Raw genomic sequence first — 21,618 nt, forward strand, 5'->3', positions numbered from 1 at the left:
CCAGGGAAAATTAACCAGTGAGTAAGCCCCTAACCTCTGGCTTCATGCCCCTAACACCACACATACCTTGCCCCCATAATTAAAGGTTCAGTGGGGACTTACTGTCTACAAATGGGGTTTTGTTTAAGATGTTGCTCAAGAGAAGGGGGTGAAAGGTCCTGGGGGGCATAGACAGAGCCGGCCCCATGCTTCAGCCTCCTTGTTCCCTCCCAGTGTGGAACCTGCAATAGACTCAGGACCCTAAATATTTCACATCTCAAAACACACTACAATTGATGGATATTGATGCTCACTTTTGTTTTCGGGAAAGACTCTACCTGATAGATTCTACTAAATCTAAGTAAAATTCAAAGGCCCACACAACAAAACTGCGTGAACGCTTTCAGCCACGCCGATTTGAGGGGGACATCGCTCCCTCACCTGTTTCAAATGGAGTTCGAGCAACAGTGCAGGGCTCGCTCCTCTGCAAAGACACCCAACAGACGTCTGCATAGGAGTTTATCATGCTGATCGAGGGCAAAGAGCGCACCATCATCCTCCTTCCAAAAGTAATGACAGCTCAATCAGAAATGCCTTTCCATTCCAAAGCCCTCACAGTCCAAACACCAGAAAGCTACCACGGCCTGGAAAATATTCCCAATTATTTTCTATAGGGATCAGACATACCACCTCCACTAGCAGGTTGTATGCGATGACATGTATAAAAAAATGTTGATCTGGGGTGGAAAGCAAAGGAAAAAAGAATGGAAATGAAGTCATTTCTACTTATTCCTATCAGATGTGATAATTTGGGAGGCCTTTGTCTGGCATCACAATAAATCTGCCATAATCAAATACAGGCAAATACACCGGAATGTACAATGCGATGGCATGCTCGCATACAGGAGGGACTGGCCTCCTCCATCTCCCCAAAAAAGGTCTGGGTTATTTCACAAAGACCAGTGGCCTCCAGTGTGTTTCTTTAACTTACACGAATAAGAGAACCAGTCTTTTTTTTTTTTTTTGCGGTACGCGGGCCTCTCACTGTTGTGGCCTCTCCCGTTGCGGAGCACAGGCTCAGTGGCCATGGCTCACGGGCCCAGCCGCTCCGCAGCATGTGGGATCCTCCCGGACCAGGGCACAAACCCACGTCCCCTGCATCAGCAGACGGACTCTCAACCGCTGTGCCACCAGGGAGGCCCTTTTTAATTTTTTTTAAAAGAAGATGTTGGGGGTAGGAGTTCATTAATTAATTTATTTTTGCTGTGTTGGGTCTTCGTTTCTGTGCAAGGGCTTTCTCTAGTTGGGGCAAGCGGGGGCCGCTCTTCATCGCAGTGCACGGGCCTCTCACTATCGCGGCCTCTCATTGCGGAGCACAAGCTCCAGACGCACAGGCTCAGTAGCTGTGGCTCACGGAACTAGCTGGTCCGCGGCTTGTGGGATCCTCCCAGACCAGGGCTCGAACCCATGTCCCCTTCATTGGCAGGCAGATTCTCAACCACTGCGCCACCAGGGAAGCCCGAGAACCAGTCTTTAATGAACTATTTTTGCCCTCGAGACTCACCCACATCCCTCAACATGGCTGGCCTCTGAGGACCCCCAAAACCATTCCCAATCTGCCTCCAGCCTCATCCTCCACTACCACCTCCACAAACCCTCCTCTCCAGCCTTTTCTTCAAGCCCCACCGCACGCTGTTAAGGTCCTAACCTCAGCTCACCCCATGCCTAGTGAAATCCTGGTCCTCCAAGCACCTCTTCCAGGGAGCCTCAGGATCTCCCCCTCAATTTCCACCACCCTTTCCCACTCTGCTCACCCTGTTCTCATTCATTGCAGTGCCCAGGCCTCTCCCAGCAGCTGTGTACGCCGGATCTTCTCAGCCGCACAGTAAGCTCTTTTTAAGGCTGGAGCTGCATCTGTGACACCTTCCTACCACTGGCAGGTCCCTGAACATCCAGACACTCCAATTTGTCTCTCTTCAACTCCTACAAAACCAGATTCTCTCTATCGAGCTCAGCTCAACATCCCTTAGGCCCCTGATTGACCTGTTCGCCTCCTCAGCTCTGCAGTAAAAGCATCTCCAAACCCTTCCACTCTGCTGCTCACTGTAGCCACATCCAAGTGACGCCCTCAGCCCCTTCTCTCACAGGCGCCCGGGGTGGGCCTGGCATCAGAGAGAAAGACCCACTGCCCCTCCAGGAGCCAGATCACCCTCCAGGCCCCACGCAGCTTGGTCAGCCTCTGGGACCACGCTCAGGACTCGAAGGTGGGCCACCAAGCCAGCTGCACGGCCCAGCGCAGGCAGCCTTCGGCTTCCACACCTACCTGGCAGGGCTGCTGAGAGGACAGAGGGAAGGTGGGTGTGAGCTCTTCGGCCACTGCCCTCGTGGGAGTCGGGGCCTGAATTCCCAGAGCCGAGAAAAGGCTGATCTCTGCGGTCCTGCTGCTGTCCTGCTCCCACCCCTCTGCCCATACATCTAACCCTGGACCTTTCTCTGTCCTTTCATCCATAAGAATCCACAGCTGCCACGCACACATGACCCTCAGGGCAACTTTCTGATCGAGACAAGAAAAAGGTGGCAAATCGGCCTTCAAGTAGGAGTCCAGGGTGGCAAGAAAAGGATCATAAATTCCCCACAAGTAACTGGCACACGCTCACTGAACATTCAAACGGGTGGTCAGGGTGGAGTTCGGGACAGGGGAGAAAACCTCACATGGGCTTCTATCCCCTTCACTTAAGCACGCCCCATTTTCAGGCAGCGGAGGATCCAAGAAGCATGGTAAACGTCTCCTGCAGGTTTCAGATCAGCAAATTAAAGGGGCTAACCGAGTCCTAAGGAAGCCCAACCCGCAGGTAGCAACCCGCACGCAGGGGATCCTCCTAGCAGAAGTCTTAAGACGGTCTCATCCGTCTCTAAACTGCTCACAGGATTAACGGGAAGGTAATGGGAAGGCTTGATCGATACTGATTTCACCGTCATGGGAGTGACTCATCCTTAAATCCTACCCAGCTTAAAACTCAGCTGCGAACAGAAACAAAACAACATAATAGCAATGTCAGATTGAAAATAGCAAGTATGACTTGTAAACAGTTCATGCTTATAAACAATTAACAGTCACCTCCCCAGTCATCCAGCCTTCTGGATGTGCTGAGAGGAAGTACCGCTCAGACTCCCAAGTGGGCCAGAGGCAGGACTGTCCTCAGCACAGCCCGCATCAACCCCTCCCCACCATGCTGGAGTCAGGTTTACAAAATAGACCCTGAGGAAGTTAAGATGAGTGCCTCTGAACTGCATTCCATGCATTTGAAAGATGAGTGCTCACCAAGGAACCCAGCTTTCAAAAACTCAAAGTTAAGCTGTCCTGGAGTACAATTCCCCCCAGGAGCTACTGCAGAGTTTAAAGGCAGCAACTTCTTTGTCCAAAAATGGCAGAAATGGGGTCATGTGAGATTTCCCAATAACTGTATTCCTCTCAAGAAGCATTCACTTTAAGAGAAGCAATCAGGTGCCCAGAAGACAAACTATACATTTTAAGCATTTGGCCGGAGCATCAGAAGGCAAATGTGCTTAGGGCCATCTTGAAAGTATATACTTTTAGGTACTGAATTTCACTTAGTTTTTCAAACCTAACCTGTAACCAACTCTCAAAACTGGCCAAGAACAAATATATATATGCATTATGTTATAATAATATAATGTTATATATATATTATTCCATCATTATGGGATGCATGTTTGTGTCCCCTGAAAATTCATATGCTGAAGCCCTAACCCCCAGTGGGATGGTATTAGGATGTGGGGCCTTGAGGGTCATTAGGTTTAACGAGGTCATGAGGGTGGGGCCCCTTGGTGGGATGAGTGTCCTTAAAAGAAGAAACCAGAGCATGCGCTCTCTCCCTCCCTCTCTCTCCACCACATGAAGATACCACGTGAAGACGGCCATCTGCAAACCAGTAAGTAGGCCCTCATCAGACACTCGATCTGCCAGCACCTTGATGTTGGACTTCCAGCCTCCAAAACCGTGGGAAATAAAATGTCTGTTGTTTAACCCCCCAGTCTATGATAATTTGTCATAAAAGCCTGAGCCAATGCAGACATCCCTCCAGCTCCATAAGAGCACATCACCAACTTGGGGAAGGGGTGCACCACCCTCTTGTCACGTGACAATACCTCCTGCCCAGGGGAAGACAAGAGTGGTCCCTCGGGCTTGCTTCCAAGATGCAGGGAAAATACCAGTCCAACTTCCAAACCTGGCTAAGCTGCCAGCAGTGAGATTCCTCCCACAGGGCCCACACCTAGAGACTGCTCAACTGAGCAGGGTGGAGAAAAGTCCTTTCACCGCCAAACAGGCTTGCCTACCTCCCGGTCTTGTTGGAATCCAGCAGGTCCAGGCCTGAGCCCTGACTCCTGGTTAAACTAGAGGGTGACAACTTAGGACAGAGAACCAGGCCCAGAGAGCATCTGCTGGAATGGTGGGCAGGCGGGCCTGGCCTTGGACATGCAGCACATGCCCTGTGCCCTCAAGCAACACACCCCTTGGGGCCTCCATTTTCTCTTCTGTACAGGAAGGCACTGGCTCTTTTCTACTTCGGAGATGCTCCCATTCTTGCTTGCAGAGGTCAAGCCCTTTCCTTCAGGGCTCCCTATGCCGTGGGGGAGACAGTGTGCAGGAAGAAATTGAGTTGTCAAAGCAAATGAAAAACTTCCAGTCTAATCAGTGAGGAAACCAAATATCTAAACAAATCTCTCATCTGGAAAAATAAGAAAATGAAAAAGCAATTACACGTCACATGGCTGATTAGTAATAAATTTCATTTGTGAGTCGATGGCATGAGAGTCTGACTCCTGACTTGCTTTCCCTGAAAGGAAAACATGATCTGTGACACTCTCTCATTATGGAAAACGAACCCATCCCTGGTGACTCAGCTCAAATCTACATTTGCTGGTGAGGCCTCCCTTGACCTCACACACCCTCCACTGTGCTCCCATGGCACCTGTGACACCCTTGGCTTGCCTTCTCCACCGTGGCCACCACGGGCAGGGGTTGGCCTTCTTCAGTCTGTCTCCCCCACTCTCCCACATGGCATATACTCATAGTTGAACCAATCAAGAAATAAGATTTTTTGAAATTTTGGTAAAATAAACACAACATAAAATGGCGCAGTGGTTGAGAGTCTGCCTGCCAATGCAGGGGACACGGGTTCGTGCCCCGGTCCAGGAGGATCCCACATGCCGCGGAGCGGCTGGGCCCGTGAGCCATGGCCGCTGAGCCTGCAAGTCCAGAGCCTGTGCTCCGCAACAGGAGAGGCCACAGCAGTGAGAGGCCCGCGTACCGCAAAAAATAAAAAATAAAATTAAAAAAAAGTACCACTTTATCCATATTTAAGTGCACAGTTCAGTGTCATTAAACACATTCACACTGTTGCACAACCATCGCCACCATCCATCCACAGAACACTTTCCATCTTGAGAAACTGAACCTCCAAACCCATCAGACACTAACTCCCCATCCTCCCCCCTCCCCCAGCCCCTGGTACCCACCATTCTACTTTCTGTCACTATAAATGTGACAGCTCTAGGTACCTCATATAAGTGGAATCATATGGTATTTGTTTATTTGTGTCTGGCTTATTTCACTTAACATGATGTCCTCAAGGTTCATCCCTGTTGCAGCATGTGTCAGAACCTCTTTCCTTTTTAAGGCGGCATAATATTTCATTGCTTGTATGGGTCACATTTTGTTTAACCATTCATCCATTGATGGACACTTGGGTTGCTTCCACCTTTTGGCTATTGCAAACAATTATTTGCTGCTATGAACATAGGTGTGCAAAATATCTCTGACTCCCTGCTGTCAATTCTTTTGGGTATATACTAACATAGGACTGCTGGATCAGACTGCAATTCTATGTTTAATTTTTCAAGGGACCACCACACTTTTCCACAGTAACTGCACAATTTACTTTCCCACCAGCAATGCACAAGGGCTACAATTTCTTCACATCCTTGCCAACAGTTGTTTTCAATTTTTTGATAATTGCCATCCTCATGGGTGTGAACTGGTATCTCTTCGTCATTTTGATCTGCATTTCCCTAATGACTAGTGATGTGGAGCATCTTTTCATGTGCTTATTGGCCTCAAGGAATAAGTTTTAAACCAAAGGAATTAACTCCTCCCCCTAAGAAAAGCACCATCTCTTACTGTGAGTTGTTTCATCAAGTTCGTTGAGTAAGTGGTTTGGATTCAAGACACATGTCTCTTAGAAACACCACCAAAGGTTATGGCCCCCTAGTGAGACCACCCAACCCCACCTAACAAGCTCTTGAAGCAGGACTAAACCTGGATCCCCATTCTGATAAGCAGAGACCCCGTTCAACCCAAGAGAGCAGAGTAAGAGGGCAATTCCTTCTCTCTGTCCTAGGGGAAGCTCTCCAGTAAAGCATTTACTAACCAGGCACCATTTCTGTGGCTGGCTTCCCACCCCCTCGCTGAGACCTTCTCTGGCAGCCGGGGACCCAGGCTCTGGGACTCCCATTCCTGCAAACAGCCCTTGACCTACAAGGGCCACAGGTTCTCAATTTTTCCACACTCTCAATTTTAAATATTTTAATTAGTTTTTCTGGATAAGTAGATTCATGTGTTTCAGATCCTGTGTCCTAAATTTGGGCAGGGGCTATGACTCCCACCCTCATTTCTCATGCAGATCTGCTTCTTCCCCAGAAGGCTGCCTGACCCCTAATTACCTGAGCTATTCCTGAGGAAGGAAGAGAGTGCAGGGCTGTACACGCTTCACACTATTGTGGGAATGACTCATTTCTGTCCTGTAGTGCTGACACCTGGGCTTTCTTGGGATTCAAATAACTGCCTCTCCTGGAGGAGAATGTTTCACACCCTTCCCCGGAGGCAGAAGGGATAACAGGAAGAGAGAGGAACAGAAGGGAGGGAAGTGTCTTCCATCCCCAAAGACGAAGGCTGGACCAAGCACTCGTGAAACTCCTTTAAGTAAAATGAAGCTCAAGTCTTAATGTAAAGGTCAGAGAAGGCAAATGATGCTAAAAGCAGTACATCAGCATCCATACACACCAGGAGGGTACCAATTATTCTTTAAGGAAATAGACAACTTTTCATGTGTATTTCCTCCATCCTTAGCAAAAATAAGAAGAGCTAACCCCTAGTGCAAATGACAGGAATGTCATACATTCAAAGGAATGTATGCGTATTTGCTCATGAAATACTTAGTCTTGTCCTCTGAAATGGGTACCATTATCAACTCCCATTTTACAGATGAGAAAACCGGGGCAGAGAAGGAAAACAAGGTGTCCCAGGAACAGCCCATCAGTAGACTTCTCATTTTGAGAGACTCCAGGCTCTAACTCAAATCTCTAAAGGGAATCTGGACCATCAAACATGACCGGGGAGAAAAGCAGTCTGTGGCACAGCAGAAGGCCTGCTTTCCAACTGAGGAAAACGGACACTCTGAGACGCTTAGGCTCTGCTTGCTCCAACAGGTGAAAAGAGATTTAAAATTCAGAATTCACTATGCTGATAGCAGGAAAGTAGCACCAGAGTCCCCAGGCCCTTCAGGAAGCCTCTGAAACTGGCGTGTTTTTAAGGTTATTTGTCCAGTGAAAACAGCTGCAGAACAGGCAGCAGGAATCTTCCAGCACCAACCCCCAGCTAAGGACCAGCAACTGCTTCTCAGGAGAACTACAACGTGCCTGGTTGAGTTAAAAGCATAAATCAATACGCGTTAAAAAGCACCAGTAGCAAAGCCCAGACCTGGACACAGAGCTGGCATCCCCTTTCAAACAAATCATTCCTCACTGCTCCGGGTGGTGCGGTGAGGCCTGGAAACGGCCCTGCGAGGTCTGCCAGCACTGCAGGGGGCCAGGCCCTGCCCACCCCAATCGCAGCAGGCCAAGGCCACGGCCAGCCGGGCCCATGACCTAGCTCAGAGGGGAACCAGGGTCATCACTCGACTGCGTTCCCTTGGAAAGCTGGAAAGCAGCATATGGCAATGAACGCACGAGCTCACCTGAAGAGGTTCCACTTTTATTTTTAGAGAAGAGGAGTAAGTCTGGAGGCCATGTTGGCTCCCCCAGTTTCAGCTTGGTCCTCACCCTTACCAGGTACCCCTGATGCCCCCAACAAAGATGAGGTGTATGTGTGTGTGCACTTCTAAAGTCCAGGGCAGCTGTTTCTGAAGGGCTCTGCTGTGTGAGCCGCCTCCTCCTGGGCCTCCCTCACCTACACCTTCGCCGGTTCATGCCAGGGACCCCATCAAGAGGCCAGAGAGGCCTCCCTTGCACACTGTCTCCCAGGGAACACGCTGACGCTCAAAAGGCTGAGTCCCCTCCCAGAGCGCTTGGCTGTCCTGCCCTCCCCACCTCCACGGGCCCTGCCCCACCAGGAACCTTGCCCCTGGGACCCTGAGAGCCAATACATTCAAGGAGCACTGAAGTCAGACGTCCCCCTACAGCCTCTCGTGCTCTTCAGCAGCTCGACGTCCCCACCCCTGCAGCCCACACACTTCATGAGTTCAAAACTTCACTGTAGATATAGGAAAGGAGGTCAATCCTCCAGTGGTTAGCATGTGGGGAAGGCCGGAGCCTGGAGCCCTGGGGAAAGGCCGGCAAGGCCACCACAGCATGTGGAGAAAAGACAGACAAAAACATGCATCTGTTGGATGCTTTCTACAAGCTGGTTCTGCTGAGCACCTGAGATACAGTATTGCTAATCCTCCCATCATCCCAAACTACAGATGGGGACACTGAGGCCTGGAACTCCTGCTCCAATACCTGCCTACACCTGAGAAAGGGAGGTAGAGGGGTACGTGCGGGGACGGGGGCTTCAAAGGCAGGCAGCGCTGCGCATAGGCAGCCCCACGACAAGGACAGATGAAAGGCAGGCACTGTGCTGGCTTGTCCTGGTGGGTTCACATCCACTCTGTTCAACATTCGCATGGAGATTTTACAAAACTCTCTTACAATCTATGCTTGAAATTAATGTGCCAGGTTCAAATGATTATGTTTACATTTTCTATAAGAAATATCCCGTCTTACGAGTCTCCTCAGGGGTATGACGCTTTTAACGATAATCTTTTAGGTGTTAATTATGTTCAGGAGTCCTCATCACACCATCCTAGACAAGTAAACTTCCGGGGGAGGGGTGGTGTGCAGGGAGCAGGCTTCACCTCCAATGGCCCTACGATGAGGCCGTCAAAGGCCTTATCCAGACCCCTAAAGAAGAGGGAGCACTTAAGTGACAGAGGTCTTTAAGATTAGCTACTGTCCCTGCCAGGATCCACTGCAAAGGTCTACTGGCCTCACCAAGAAAACAATGCAAGAAACAGAAGCAAATGTCTGCTCACAGTGATGCTGCTGCTTCCACCTAGACCTTCCTAAGAACTCCATCTCTCTCTACATTGTCTCAGGATCTGAGGACTAGAAAAGCCATAAGAAACAGCCTAGAGGGTCCCTGTCATTCAGAGGGAAGAGTGTGAGTGGTCAGCAGCTGCGGAGGAGGCAGTGCCCACCGGACCCCCTGAGGCTCCCCCCTGCTCCCCTGCATCAGGCCAAGCCAGGCACACCACACAGCAGAGCCCAGCCCGACTGCTTGCCTCCAATCAGGAGCCCAGCTCCACATAGTTTGAAGCCTGCCACGGACAAAATTGGTGCTGATGAGTGATTCATTAAACCCTACCTATAGGGAACTTCTGGAACAAGGCTTCCCTCCAGAGGGATGAGGCAGCCTTGACACAGGGCTAGAATCACAAGTGACCTTTCCAGGGGTTCTAAGATTTTTATTCACCTCAGTGTACAAAAAGCCTGATGAAACAATGATTTTAAAGATTGCTTTCAAGTTCTATGTAGTAGTAACTGGCCTGATAAAATGTTTCACCTGGCAGAGTGATCATGACAAGATGAAAATAAATTCGTTGTAAATAGTGTTGTAAAGAGTGCTTCAAAGTGAATGGGGGAGTGGGGAGAGGGACGGAGTTTGTCCCTTTAAGAAGTCTTCTGTTTCTTGAGGTCTTATGTGCCAGGCACTGGGCCGCGTCCTGGGAATTCAAGGATGACCAAGGTACCATTCCCTTCCCCGACCAGTGGGATAAAACAATTTGGGGGTGATGCACTAATAGGGGTATAAGGAGAGAGCTGTGAGGCCAACCAGCATGCAGGATCAAGGCCACCAGAGAGGGGGAACTGTAGCTAATTATGAAAAGAGTTTGCCAGAGGGCAAATTGGTAATATAGTTGTTCCAAGCAGAGAGGCTCCCACCTGCCAAGGCAGAGAGACTTGAATGGGTACAGCCTGTTTCAGAAACAGCCGGAGCTGCTGTTCAAAATGTCTTAGATGATGGCAGGTTGCAGTCCTGTATCAGACAGCCAAACCAATGACTTCCAAATTAAGAATAATAAAAAGCAATCACGGAGAGACCAGTCTAAAACTTTCAAAATATAAAACTGAAGAACTACCTATACACTAACTTAGTGTAGCCTCAACTAAGGAAGTGAGAAAGTGGATTCTGAAAATACCCAAGAAGTATGAAGCCAAATATAGAAAAATATCTAACAAAATACAACCAATGTGAGACCCAACGCCAGCAATAACAGTGTTTGTTACTATTCTCTATTAGGATTTCTGGCTGGTAAACACCTGAACTACATAAAAACTGCCCAAGGGCACACATTTAAGAATAATAATTAAAGTTTTACCACATATTTTAAGTAGAACAATGGGAAGTAAATCTTCCTTATTTTTAAAAATGAATCAATAGGTTTTTTAAATCTCTAACCTCAAAAGAAGTATTTTAGAAGTTGTCATTTTCTAAAGTCCTGTAAAAACATCTTAAATCCCAAATTGTAAAAGGCACACTAGATATAACAACTTTGCCAAGGTTGCTTACATCACTTAGGAAGACCCTAATTCTCTCATGCTAGCTCACTGTTGCAGTAGAACAATCTTAATTCAAAACCATATCCCAACGGTTCCTACAGAAGCCTGCAGTCTCCACATTTTCCTGCAAACCGGATTCCCAGGAACCAAGCCAAACAGCAAAATCTAAGAAGGGCAGTGGGGTAATTGCTATCTTCATCCATAGGGCACTGTTAATTCAAGACCCAAGAGGCTAAATTTCCTTTCTGGCCACTAGATGGCGCCTATGCATTAGTGAGGTGGGCAAAGTGCACACTGGACACTTCTTGGGCACCAGCAAAAATTGACAAATGAAAGAATTAAGAGAGAAAGCATAATAAGCAGATCTCTGAAATGGATGCTGCACTGCAGGCACTGGCCACTGTTTACTGAAAAAAGGTAAAATCACACAACTGTGTTTAAGAAGCAAATTGCAATCCTGTTAATAAGCACCTTAGCAAAATAAAGCTTTATTACAGAACATTTATTGAGCACCTACTATGTGCCAGGCTCTGACAATGGCAGTCAAATGTCAAGTGCGTCCTATGTTTCTAGCACTACCCAAATAACATCTCTGTTCAAGGATGTCATGTCATGAGCAGTAGCAAGCTAAAGTCTGAGGGCTCAGTATATGCCAGCCTCTGTTCTAAGCACTTGACATATGTATCAGTTCACTTCGTTTTTATGAATAAATGTCTGGAATAGGTTCTATTAAAATTATAATATTACAGGGCTTCCCTGGTGGCGCAGTGGTTGAGAATCTGCCTGCCAGTGCAGGGGACACGGGTTTGATCCCTGGTCCGGGAGGATCCCACATACCGTGGAGCAACTGGGCTTGTGTGCCACAACTACTGAGCCTGTGCTCTAGAGCGTGTGAGCCACAACTACTGAAGCCCATGTGCCTAGAGCCCGTGCTCCGCCACAAGAGAAGCCACCACAGTGAGAAGCCCGCACGCAGCAACGAAGACCCAACGCAGCCAAAAATAAATAAATTAATTAATTTAAAAATAAACTATAGTATTGCAGATGAGGGAACTGAGGCACAGGAAGATTAAACAATTTGCTTGAGACCTTAGCTATTGAGCAGCTGAGATTCAAACCCAAGCCCTTTGGCTGCCCTGCTCTCTACAGCCTCATAAAATGACAACAGCTCAGGTACCAGACAAAACAAATCACTGTTTACCGGCACAGCAGGGGGTATGACATCAAAAGGAATAAGGGGGAAGTCAGGTCTATAGAAATGAAGGTAATCAAGAAAAGCTTCAGGAAGGAGAAGGAATCTGAGTTAGAAATTAAAGGATGGCATCTCAGATGTACTATAACCACAGGAAGGTATTTGAGGGACAGGAATTAACTGACTTAGTGTCCCATCTTTAGACAGTTACAGTATTGTCCCTATTTCACAGATCTGAAACCTAGAGATTTTTTTAAATGAAAAAATATTCCTCTTCCCCCAATTTTTCTGACCTTAATTTTCTAAATGTATTAGAAGATGGTTTTATTTTGTTGTTTAATGAGAAAAGGAGAAAACTCTCCCCCAATTATTTCAAGTCTCTACATTTCTGTTGAGACTCAGAAAAGTTAACTTGTTCAGGGCCTGGGAACTAATTGGCAGCGAAGGAGAAACTAGAACCAGGTGACCTTGCTGTGCTCTAGAGTAGCACTTTCCACTATTCAGTTTGGAGGGGGGAGGGGACAGGGAGCAGTAAAGAGGAAAAACATGCCAAGCCATGAACACAGCAGGAGCAAAACCATGGAGACAGGAATGGGCTTACTTACCGCACAGCTAGAGCCCATTGCTGGAGAGTGCTGGGAATTCACACGGGATCCCTACAGCAAAGTCTCAGTAGGACGGATTACAGCCCTAGATGGGGGCCCTTGGACCTGATTCCTGGACCATGATGCGGCACATGCTGAGTATCTGGGGCTGGCAAGTCCATCAAAGCAGAGGGAGGGCGCAGGAGTCAGAGTGCCCGGCCCAGAGGCCAACCAAGCATCTCCTCTAAGAGTCCATGCAGGTCTGGACTGGACCAGGGTGGAGCCAGAAATGCACAAATCTGAACAATTTCAAGTGACTCAGTGAGGTAGAAAGGAAACATTCAATGAATGAGTCTCCCCAGAAAAGGGCTGATGAACTGAAATTTAACTAGGAATTCCATCCTGATCCAACATTTGTTGTTGAAATTCTTACTGAGGTAATGTTAGACAGAAAATCCCAAATATATCGCTCGACAAAGTAAAGCAGCAATACAAAAGAATTTCCTGTGATTAAACTATACCATGCTGTGACCTCACATGTGCCATGAACTCATTATCCACAGAAATCAGACAACAGAACTACAGAAGCTGAACAGCAGATCTTCCTCTGTCGCTGGTCTCTTTGTTCGTTTGTTTTCATGACAATGTGTTCCTCTTTCAAATTCGGAGTCTGTGAGCTATTGGTAGGTATTACCCCACTACTGTGAGACCCCAGAAAATTAGGTGGGGAGAATAAACACAGGATGACACTGATAATCTGAGCACAACTGCTGAGAGTTTTGCAACCTAAATATAATTAATAGCTGATGACTTAAAACTATTGCCAGCTGATAGAGGAAGGTAGATCATGGACCTCTCACCTGGGCTTTCTTTCTATGCTTACTACTTTTCTCCAGGAGGTTATTAAAGGTCACTAGTATGCTTCCAATTTCAGAAAAATTGTTATAAACTCATCTTTCCCTAATCATCATCAGACTTTTCTCCCTTAAAGTGTTATTAACTAAAATTTGCCTAACTCAAATTGGTACTGTCTCACGTACTTAGTCTAACATGTATTTCCAATAATCAATTTTATAGAGACAAACCACTGACTGTATTTTATATGAGAGGATAAGCTGAAAGTAGGCATCCAAAACATCTAAGGAAAATTTTAAAGTTCTGCTCTATAAAACATTTATGCTTTAAGACTGTCAACATATATTTGTTCTCTCATGTCAAGAGTAATTTAGAAAGCAGTATGCATACACCTGAATTACCAACCTGACAAATAATTCCGAAGCCAGTTTAAAGAAAGCTCATGATAGGTTTAAAAAAAAAAAAAAAAGTAGCCATACAAAAGTATACAAAACAGCAACAATAATGTACTTGAAACTGTCAGAACTCAGATGAATGGATGGAAATACACACACACAATTCTGAACAAGTGGCATTTTTTATCATATAACTATTACTAAAGTAGATGCTTGTCTTGTTAAGGGAACTAAGAGGCTAAAGAGTGATATAAAAAATAAACTTTCAAACCTCCCTCCCCCAAGAACTTTCTGGACTAGGAATAGAATACTTCCTCAAGAATAGAATAGAATACTTCCTCTTTAAAATATAAATGCTTAAATTAAAAAACAAATTTTTAAGGCTTCCAGACTATCACAATGTGAACAATTTAAAGCAGGTATAGCTATCTCTGCAGCATTTGGTGGTACCTGTCTTATGCATGCATTTTCCCTATGTGGCTAGCCTCCAATCTATTTCAAATAAGAAACCATCAGCAATCATACATGGGACACTCAGCTCCATGGACGCATCCCCAGCAACTGGCCAAGTAGCCATCACCAGTACTAACCAAGGAGAGGACCAATATGAGAATAAAGGCAGTCCCTGCATCCCTACCTACCTTTCCCCATCACAAATAGTAGCAACAATACACGGTAAAAGTTATTGCAATCATAGGCATTCATCCCTCATCATAAAAGAAACTTTCTGCTGTGTTCCAGTAAAATCTGAATAGCAACCTATAAGTTTAAAAATTCTTCTAGTCCAGGGCAGAAAAAAGAAAGAAAAATGAAAGTCTCATTTACTAGTTTTAGTGTTTTAAACAAACATAGCAAGTAACTTCTGTGTTTTGACTCATATATTTAAAATCATATGTAGAATAGTTTATGATATCAGAACAAATTTTTAAACTTAAAGAATTGAGTCCAATAAGTACTCAACATGTATTTATTGAGGAAAAGAGGAAAGAGAAAAAACCATTTAATTCAAATAAAGAAATATCAATATTCCCTTCAGATTTTGAAATTAATCAATTTCATAAGCCCTAAGTGAAGCTGGCATAAGTGGAAAAAGTAGAGAAGTCTTCTAAACATATTATTTGGGATTTTACAACATGAGTAAAACTGATGATTTAAAAGTGGGAAAAAAAATAGAAAACAATTTAGTCTTCAATCTTCAAAAGTCTCAAAATCAAAGACACTGTTAATATTTTGAGTCGAATATAACCAAAACAATTTATCAAAAGAAACGAACTTCACCATGCCCAGGGAATGTGCATCTATTGAGATAACAACCTAACTTGTTTTTAAAGATCTTCTGTTTACCAACCGTTTTACACAAAATGTATGCCCCTTCCTCAGAAGAAATCAGTTCTTTCCAGATCCTTGGGGGTTGGTATAAGGGTGGTACTTATTTCAAAGTTTTAATCTTTCCAAATACTGAAAATCCTCCCCAAATGTCAACAAGTCTCAATGTGCAAAAACATTGGGACTGTTGTTCCCCACTCCACCCACCCACCCCACCCCCCTGCCACCTTAGTTTAAGCCAAATCATTTCTTTACAAATAACTGGAGAAGTTCCTCTTGATAATCGGATGCCAAACACCATTTTCAAGGAGAAGTCAGAGTGCTTCATTCATAATTCAACTTGTCTTTAAAGTGTTCAGAATTTTCCTTTGGAACATCTCAGACAGAGAAATCAAGAAACTATATCCCAAGCACGTGTGCAACTATTATATATTTAGTACAATTGAGAGGCATGCATCTCTTGGACTCAGATAGCATCTGTCATAAGTTGGCTAAGAACAGCAGTTCAAAGCAAGTTGGCCTGTGGGCACAAATACCTCTTCTATGAACTAGGGTTGATTTTTAAGTGAGTTTTGAAAACAAATCGAAAAAAATCACAACCCAGAGAGAAACATGGCTTGGACATTTTACAATTAAAAAACATTTCAAGATTTAATTGCCTCCTCAATCTCTTTCTTAGCCCCTCACACTTTTAAAAGCAGTCAAGTATTTTAAATTAAATAAGGCCTTACAATTATGAAAGTTCTCTAAAGATTTCCAGAAAGCTAACTAAGCAATGTGTAAATCCAAAAAATGTAAACCAAGTAAGTCCCATCTTCCTTACAACTCAAAACGTGCTGTGAAACATTCATGTACACACCTGTAACTCCTACTAAAGTTCTGGCAAATGGTAACTACGACACTGTCCATTTTTAATCACAATTGTCATAACCAATGTTATAAACAAGGCAGTGCAGCTGATCGAGATGGGTGACTGTCTCATGGATGCCACAGCCTGCCAGCAACAATGCAATAGGAGGGAAGGTATTAATAAGGCAAGCGGTGCTGCACAGGCCTTCAGAATATCAACAACAGTGATTTGCTTCCTGTCTTAAGTCTACAGAAATGTTTTTAAAGGGCCTTTAAAATGTTATTTGAGAACTGTGTACCCTGTGCTGAGTCTGAAAAAGATCTGAATTTTCCAGAAACTTTGTTTCATGCACGATTATACAAAAATGCCCCAAGGACAAAAGTGAAGTTCTCTTTCTGTGCAGGCTCGGGCATCACTTAACAAAGGATCCAGCTTCCATACAGCAGGTGCTCAATAAGTGCTGGCTGGATTCAGTTGCTTCTTACAGCTCATTCTTACAAAACAAATGAAACCAGATTTAAAAGGAAGCTACTGTCCCTGGAGGGCTCTCCTTGGCAAAACTCTAAGGCAACAAGTGAAAACGATACAGTTGATATTCATTACTGCCCTGATCTTGCAACAATAAGAAGAACAGGAAACATTTTTATTAGTAAACTGAGCCTCAGATGAAGACCAAAAACAAATATAAACAACAATTGAATTTATGGTCTTTTCCTATTAAAAGGCCAAGGTAAATCTGGATAAAGACAGAACAGTTTGAAAACAAAAATGCCTTTGCTATGTTTTTTAATCTTTTGTTCAATAAGAAATTTTAATTAAAAAATAAAATAATCACTGTATACCTGAAAAAGCTGCTGTATCCTACAAAGATTCTCTTTCCTGCTCAGATTCTGGAGCTATTTAAGAAATAAAACAAGCAACAAAGAAGAAAAAGAAAGCCCACTGCATTAAAATGAACAGTTCTTCCTCAGTTTTTACTACCAGGTTGGTTAATATGGGATATCAAAAAAAGACAGTGGAAATTCTTTATCATCTTAAACATTACATTCTTTCTTGTTCGAAAACATATGTAAGAAAACTGGAATAGAAAATGCCATCCAGACTCGGCTCCTAAACTCTAATCTTGGAAAGACCAACATCGTTTCAGATTCAGTTAAGGATTTTACTGTCACAAATCGGACCTTCACTACTAGCACTTGCGTTTTTTTAACCCAACCCCTTAGTCCTTAATGTGAGCTATGTCTAACCAAGATTCTTTTTTCCTGTCTGTCTTTTTCTCCTATGGCACTGAATCTCTGCTGTTAGAGCTTCAGCGATCAGTTTGTAGTTCATGGATCTGAAAAACTCCATAAATTAAAAAAAGAGAGACATCAACCTGCTGGACAAATTTACTTAATAATTTTAATCTAGATTCTATGTTCAGAGTAACACAACGCATTCTTTTCAACCTTAGCATATTTCTTTAAAAAAAAATCCCATATTACATTTGGGATATAATTCACATAGCATAAAAATCACTCATTTAAAGTGTACAATTCAATGGTTTTTAGTATTTTCAGAAGGTTGTGCAACCATCGCCACAAACTAATTTTAGAATATTTTCATCACCCCAAAAAGAAACCCTGCATCCATTAGCAGCCACTCCCCACCCCCTCCTCCCCCAGCCCTATGCAACCACTAATCTACTTTCTGTCTCCATGGATTTGTTAATTCTGGACTTCATATAAATGGAATCATATAATACGTGGTCTTTTGTGACTGACTTCTTTCACTTAGCATGTTTTTAATGTTCTTCCAGTCAACCTTAGCATATTTCTTAACGTTGGACTTTTCTAATCCTTCTGACAAATCAAATATATACCCTTTTAAACTTCCAACCCACGCCCCACCCCTCCGCAAAAGTACCGTTTACTTGCTATTTCCCTCTAGAGAGGCTAAACTATAATTTGCTATTTAGGTTCTTTCCAAACTTCTTATTCTGGATTCTTCTCCTGGTAATAAAACAGCAACTTCTTTTAACACCAACCTTTCACATACCTACATTTCCCTGACAATAAGATATGACTGTGCCTAGGGCAGAAAGATGACACATCTTTTTAATGAGATGGCCACAATACATTTAAAGTGCACATTGACTTTTTTAATATAAAAAAGCATCATATTATTTGGCTATCACTCCTAACTCCCAAACCTCCTTTCTTCAGATGCACTGTTCACAGTACATTGATAAAAAATTCTGTATGACTTCATCTGCTTCGAAACTTCTTGATTTTCTAAGTTAAAGATTTAAAAAATCATCCCTACTGCTATCACACTCTGAGAGAAAACACTAATCCCTAAACAGGCCAACACAATATTAATCAACAGCACCCCAGTCTTTATTATATTATACTAGACAGCCAAAAGAATGTTGGTCTCTGATAGGACTCAGTGGTGTATTTCTATCAGAAGTAAGCATTCCAGCACCTTTTGGACTAAGGACTGAACACACGCTGACACTGAGCATATCATTTACTCCTGAAAACTTCCAAGCTGTAGGTAGGGAGGGGCAGGTAGTGAGTTTGAACTTCAACAAACCATAATGAGGATTGGGGTGCTTTCTGGCCATCCATCAAGTTTTCAGAAACCAACCATTTTCAAGGGACCCTTGAGCAAAGCTTTGGCATCTAGAACTATAAAAGTATGTTAAAATGCCCCTACCCCTCCTGTTTTCTCAGGGAAAAAAACCACCTTTCGCCAAGATATTTTTCACGAAGAACTCCAAACATGATATCCTATTTTTTTACTTTTTTTTTTTGATATCCTATTTTAAAATGCCGGAGTCCTGCATGGGAGAAGCAAGGCCATTCCTGCTGTTGTGAACTTCAGAACTTACTAACATTAAACAATAAAACTAGAAACACGACACAGTTCAACCACATGCTGTAGTAAAATGGATTAACTCTCCTGTGTCTCCTAAGCTATATTTAGCTTTTAAAGGCTAGAAACCCTCCTCTGTCCCCCCAAACACCATCTGCGAGCCTTAGAAGGGAGCCGAAAGCCCTTCGCCCAATCCAGCCAGAGGAAAGTTTAGAAAACAAAGAACAGGAGAGTTCAGACTTGTAGAAGGTCCGGACTCAATCAGAGTCTTACTCCATGAAGTAAACACGCTAATTCTATAAAAATCTGCTCTTACTCCATCATGGACTCATTTCTTACAAAACGTTTAAGAAGGGTTTGTTTACAGGAACAGCCTTTCCGAACTGCCCCTATGATGGGGACAGACAGCCCCCGCTGCCTCCCGATTCCCCCCCTCACTCTTCGAGGCTCCGTCGTGATTTTTCAAAGTTAATTGGCACCACCTGCATACCCTCGGCAAGCATTACTCACCAACACGCCCTCGTCGTTCCTAGCCCCAGTTCTGTGGCTGCATTTAAACTTTAATCGTGTTCAAGTTACCCTGCCATCGCGAATGTATCAGTAAGCCTCACTTTAATGTTTTGAGAAGAACAGGACTCTCTCCTTTCCTCCCTCCACACACCGCGGGGCCCTAAGTTCTCACTCCCTCCCTCCCCGCACTTCCCTACCCCTACCCGACACTACCAAAACAAAAGCTATCAGATTGCAGGCGACAGCGTGTGGAGCGATATTGCTTATTAACTATGTACAAAGGAAGTGCGGGGCAGCGGGGGAGGGAATGCAACAAAACTCTGGCCACGAAACCCAGCCCAAGGTTGCGCGCTAGCAAAACAAAACACCCTCCTCCGCACCCCCGCCGCCGCAGATCCTGGCGCCCCTTAAACGACGACGCACGACACCTCTCGCCAGGGCCCGGCGTCTCGGTGTCCCGGAGCGGCCGTGTGGCTGCAGCTACAGCCCCGCGTTGCGAGCACGTGTATGGAAATGCAAGTCGGCTCCGACCACACACCCACTCCCGCACACTCGGATGCTGCCCTACCACCCCTAGCCCTGCCAGGAGGAGGAGAGCGTCCACCCGCCGGTAGAAACTGGGAGAAGCTCCCAGCACCCTCTGAACTGGGGGTCCGGACGCGCTCCCCGGAACAGCCCAACTGACGCAGGGCCCCCGACCTCGCACTTTTCCAGGGGCTTCGTGGAGGCGTGGGGGGCCTAGGCGGGAACGCTCCCCGCACCCCCAAGCAGCACTGAGCAGCCCCGGGAAGCCGGGGACTAGCGACCCACCGCGGGTCCGGCGAAAGCGACATGAAAGGCCAGGAACCCAAAGAGCCCAAGGGACAAAGCGCGTTGGGCCACAGAAGGCCGCGCTGGAATGTTTGGAAACCCATCCTGGGGCTGCGAAGCCTCTCCGCCAGGCACCTCCTCCAGGGCACCTTGCACCCCCAAAGGCCAGCAGGCTGCCCGCTCCCGCCACCGGTCACCGAGTTTGCCCCAGCCGCGAGGTGGCCGCGCGAGCTGTCACCGCCGCCTGCGCGGTGCGCGGCCCCGCGCACCGGGAGGGGCGCGTGGTGCGGGAAGCCGGGCGCGAACTTCCCTGCTGGAGCCCGCGGGCCGCCCGGGAGTGAGCGCTGCGGAGACAGCCGACCCCCGGGGCAGGGCTCTAGGGACAGCGAAAGAGAAAGCCACCGAGGCCCTTCCCACGTGGGGATGCGCTGAGCTGGGGCCCGCGGGGCTCCAAACTAACGAGCCTGGGCCCCGGGGCCCCTCCGGCCTTCCGGCCGAGCCCCTCGGCGCCCCGCCCCGCGGCTCCCGAGATCGGGAGCCCAACAGCTGCGACGGTGGCAACTCGTGTTTCGCAAACAGGGCGCAGCCCCTCAGAGGAAAAGTTCCCGCAGTGGCCGCGGGCGGCGGGCACATACTCACTTTCTCCACTCGTCGGCCAGAGCGAGAGCGCGGCGGAGAAAAATAGGAGCCCCCACAGCGAGGTCGGGGACCCTCCTCCGGAGCCAGACTTCATTCCTTTTATTTGGGACGAAATTCCCCTTTCTCAAAAAAAAAGGGGGGTGGGAAGGAAAAGAAAAAGTCTCAAACTCAGTCTTCGCCCCCCCCTCCAAAAACAAGGGCGAAGGCAACAATATTCCAAAGGCGGCGCCGGCCGGGGGTCCGCGGGGCTGCGCGGACGGGGCGGGCGGCGGCGCTGGGCGGCCCCTCAGCGCCGGCAGCCGCGGCCGAGGACTCGGCGGAGTCGGGAACCCGATGCGCGCCGGGGCGGGCTGTCGGCGTCGTCGGCCTCCATTTTCAAACCCAAAGAGACAGGAGGGAGGAAAAACTGCAAAGAAAGGGGGCAAAGCCCAAATCCGTCTCGGCGAGGAAGGACAAAACCGGCCCCAGACAGAGGAGGAGGCTGTCCGACGCCCGAGCCTCCGCGGCGGGAGGGCGCGACGCAGTTCGCAAGATTGCCCCGAAGTCCGGGTCGCGGGCGAGGCCGACCGGGGGCAGAAATACGGAGTAAAAATGAATGAGCGGCTCCCCCTCCTCCTCCTCCTCCGGGCTCCGCTCGCCGCCGCCTCCTCCCTCAGCTCCGCCGCCGCCGCCGCCGCGAGCTCCTTCCCAAATCCAGGACACACACAAAGCGGCGGGCCG

The 21,618-nt window shown here is 46.6% G+C and overlaps 1 protein-coding gene across 6 annotated transcripts in view; it reads right to left on the reverse strand.

Annotated features, from left to right (window-relative positions):
* The window catches only part of IGF1R (insulin like growth factor 1 receptor), a 307,791-nt gene that overhangs the window by 284,823 nt on the left and 1,350 nt on the right, over window positions 1–21,618 (reverse strand). For 5 of the 6 annotated variants that reach the window (XM_027083186.1, XM_027083185.1, XM_027083184.1 and 2 more), the window contains exon 1: window positions 20,899–21,580. The exons of the other annotated variant lie outside the window; for it this stretch is intronic. In XM_027083186.1, the coding sequence (XP_026938987.1) occupies window positions 20,899–20,992 (94 nt within the window). In that variant the 5' untranslated portion in view covers window positions 20,993–21,580. Of the gene's footprint in view, window positions 1–20,898; window positions 21,581–21,618 lie in introns of those variants that run through there. 6 annotated transcript variants of the gene reach the window in all.

Source organism: Aethalodelphis obliquidens, unplaced genomic scaffold (assembly GCF_003676395.1).
Source record: "Aethalodelphis obliquidens isolate GAN/ISIS:26980383/991018 unplaced genomic scaffold, ASM367639v1 scaffold49, whole genome shotgun sequence".
Taxonomy (NCBI): Eukaryota; Metazoa; Chordata; class Mammalia; order Artiodactyla; family Delphinidae; genus Aethalodelphis; species Aethalodelphis obliquidens.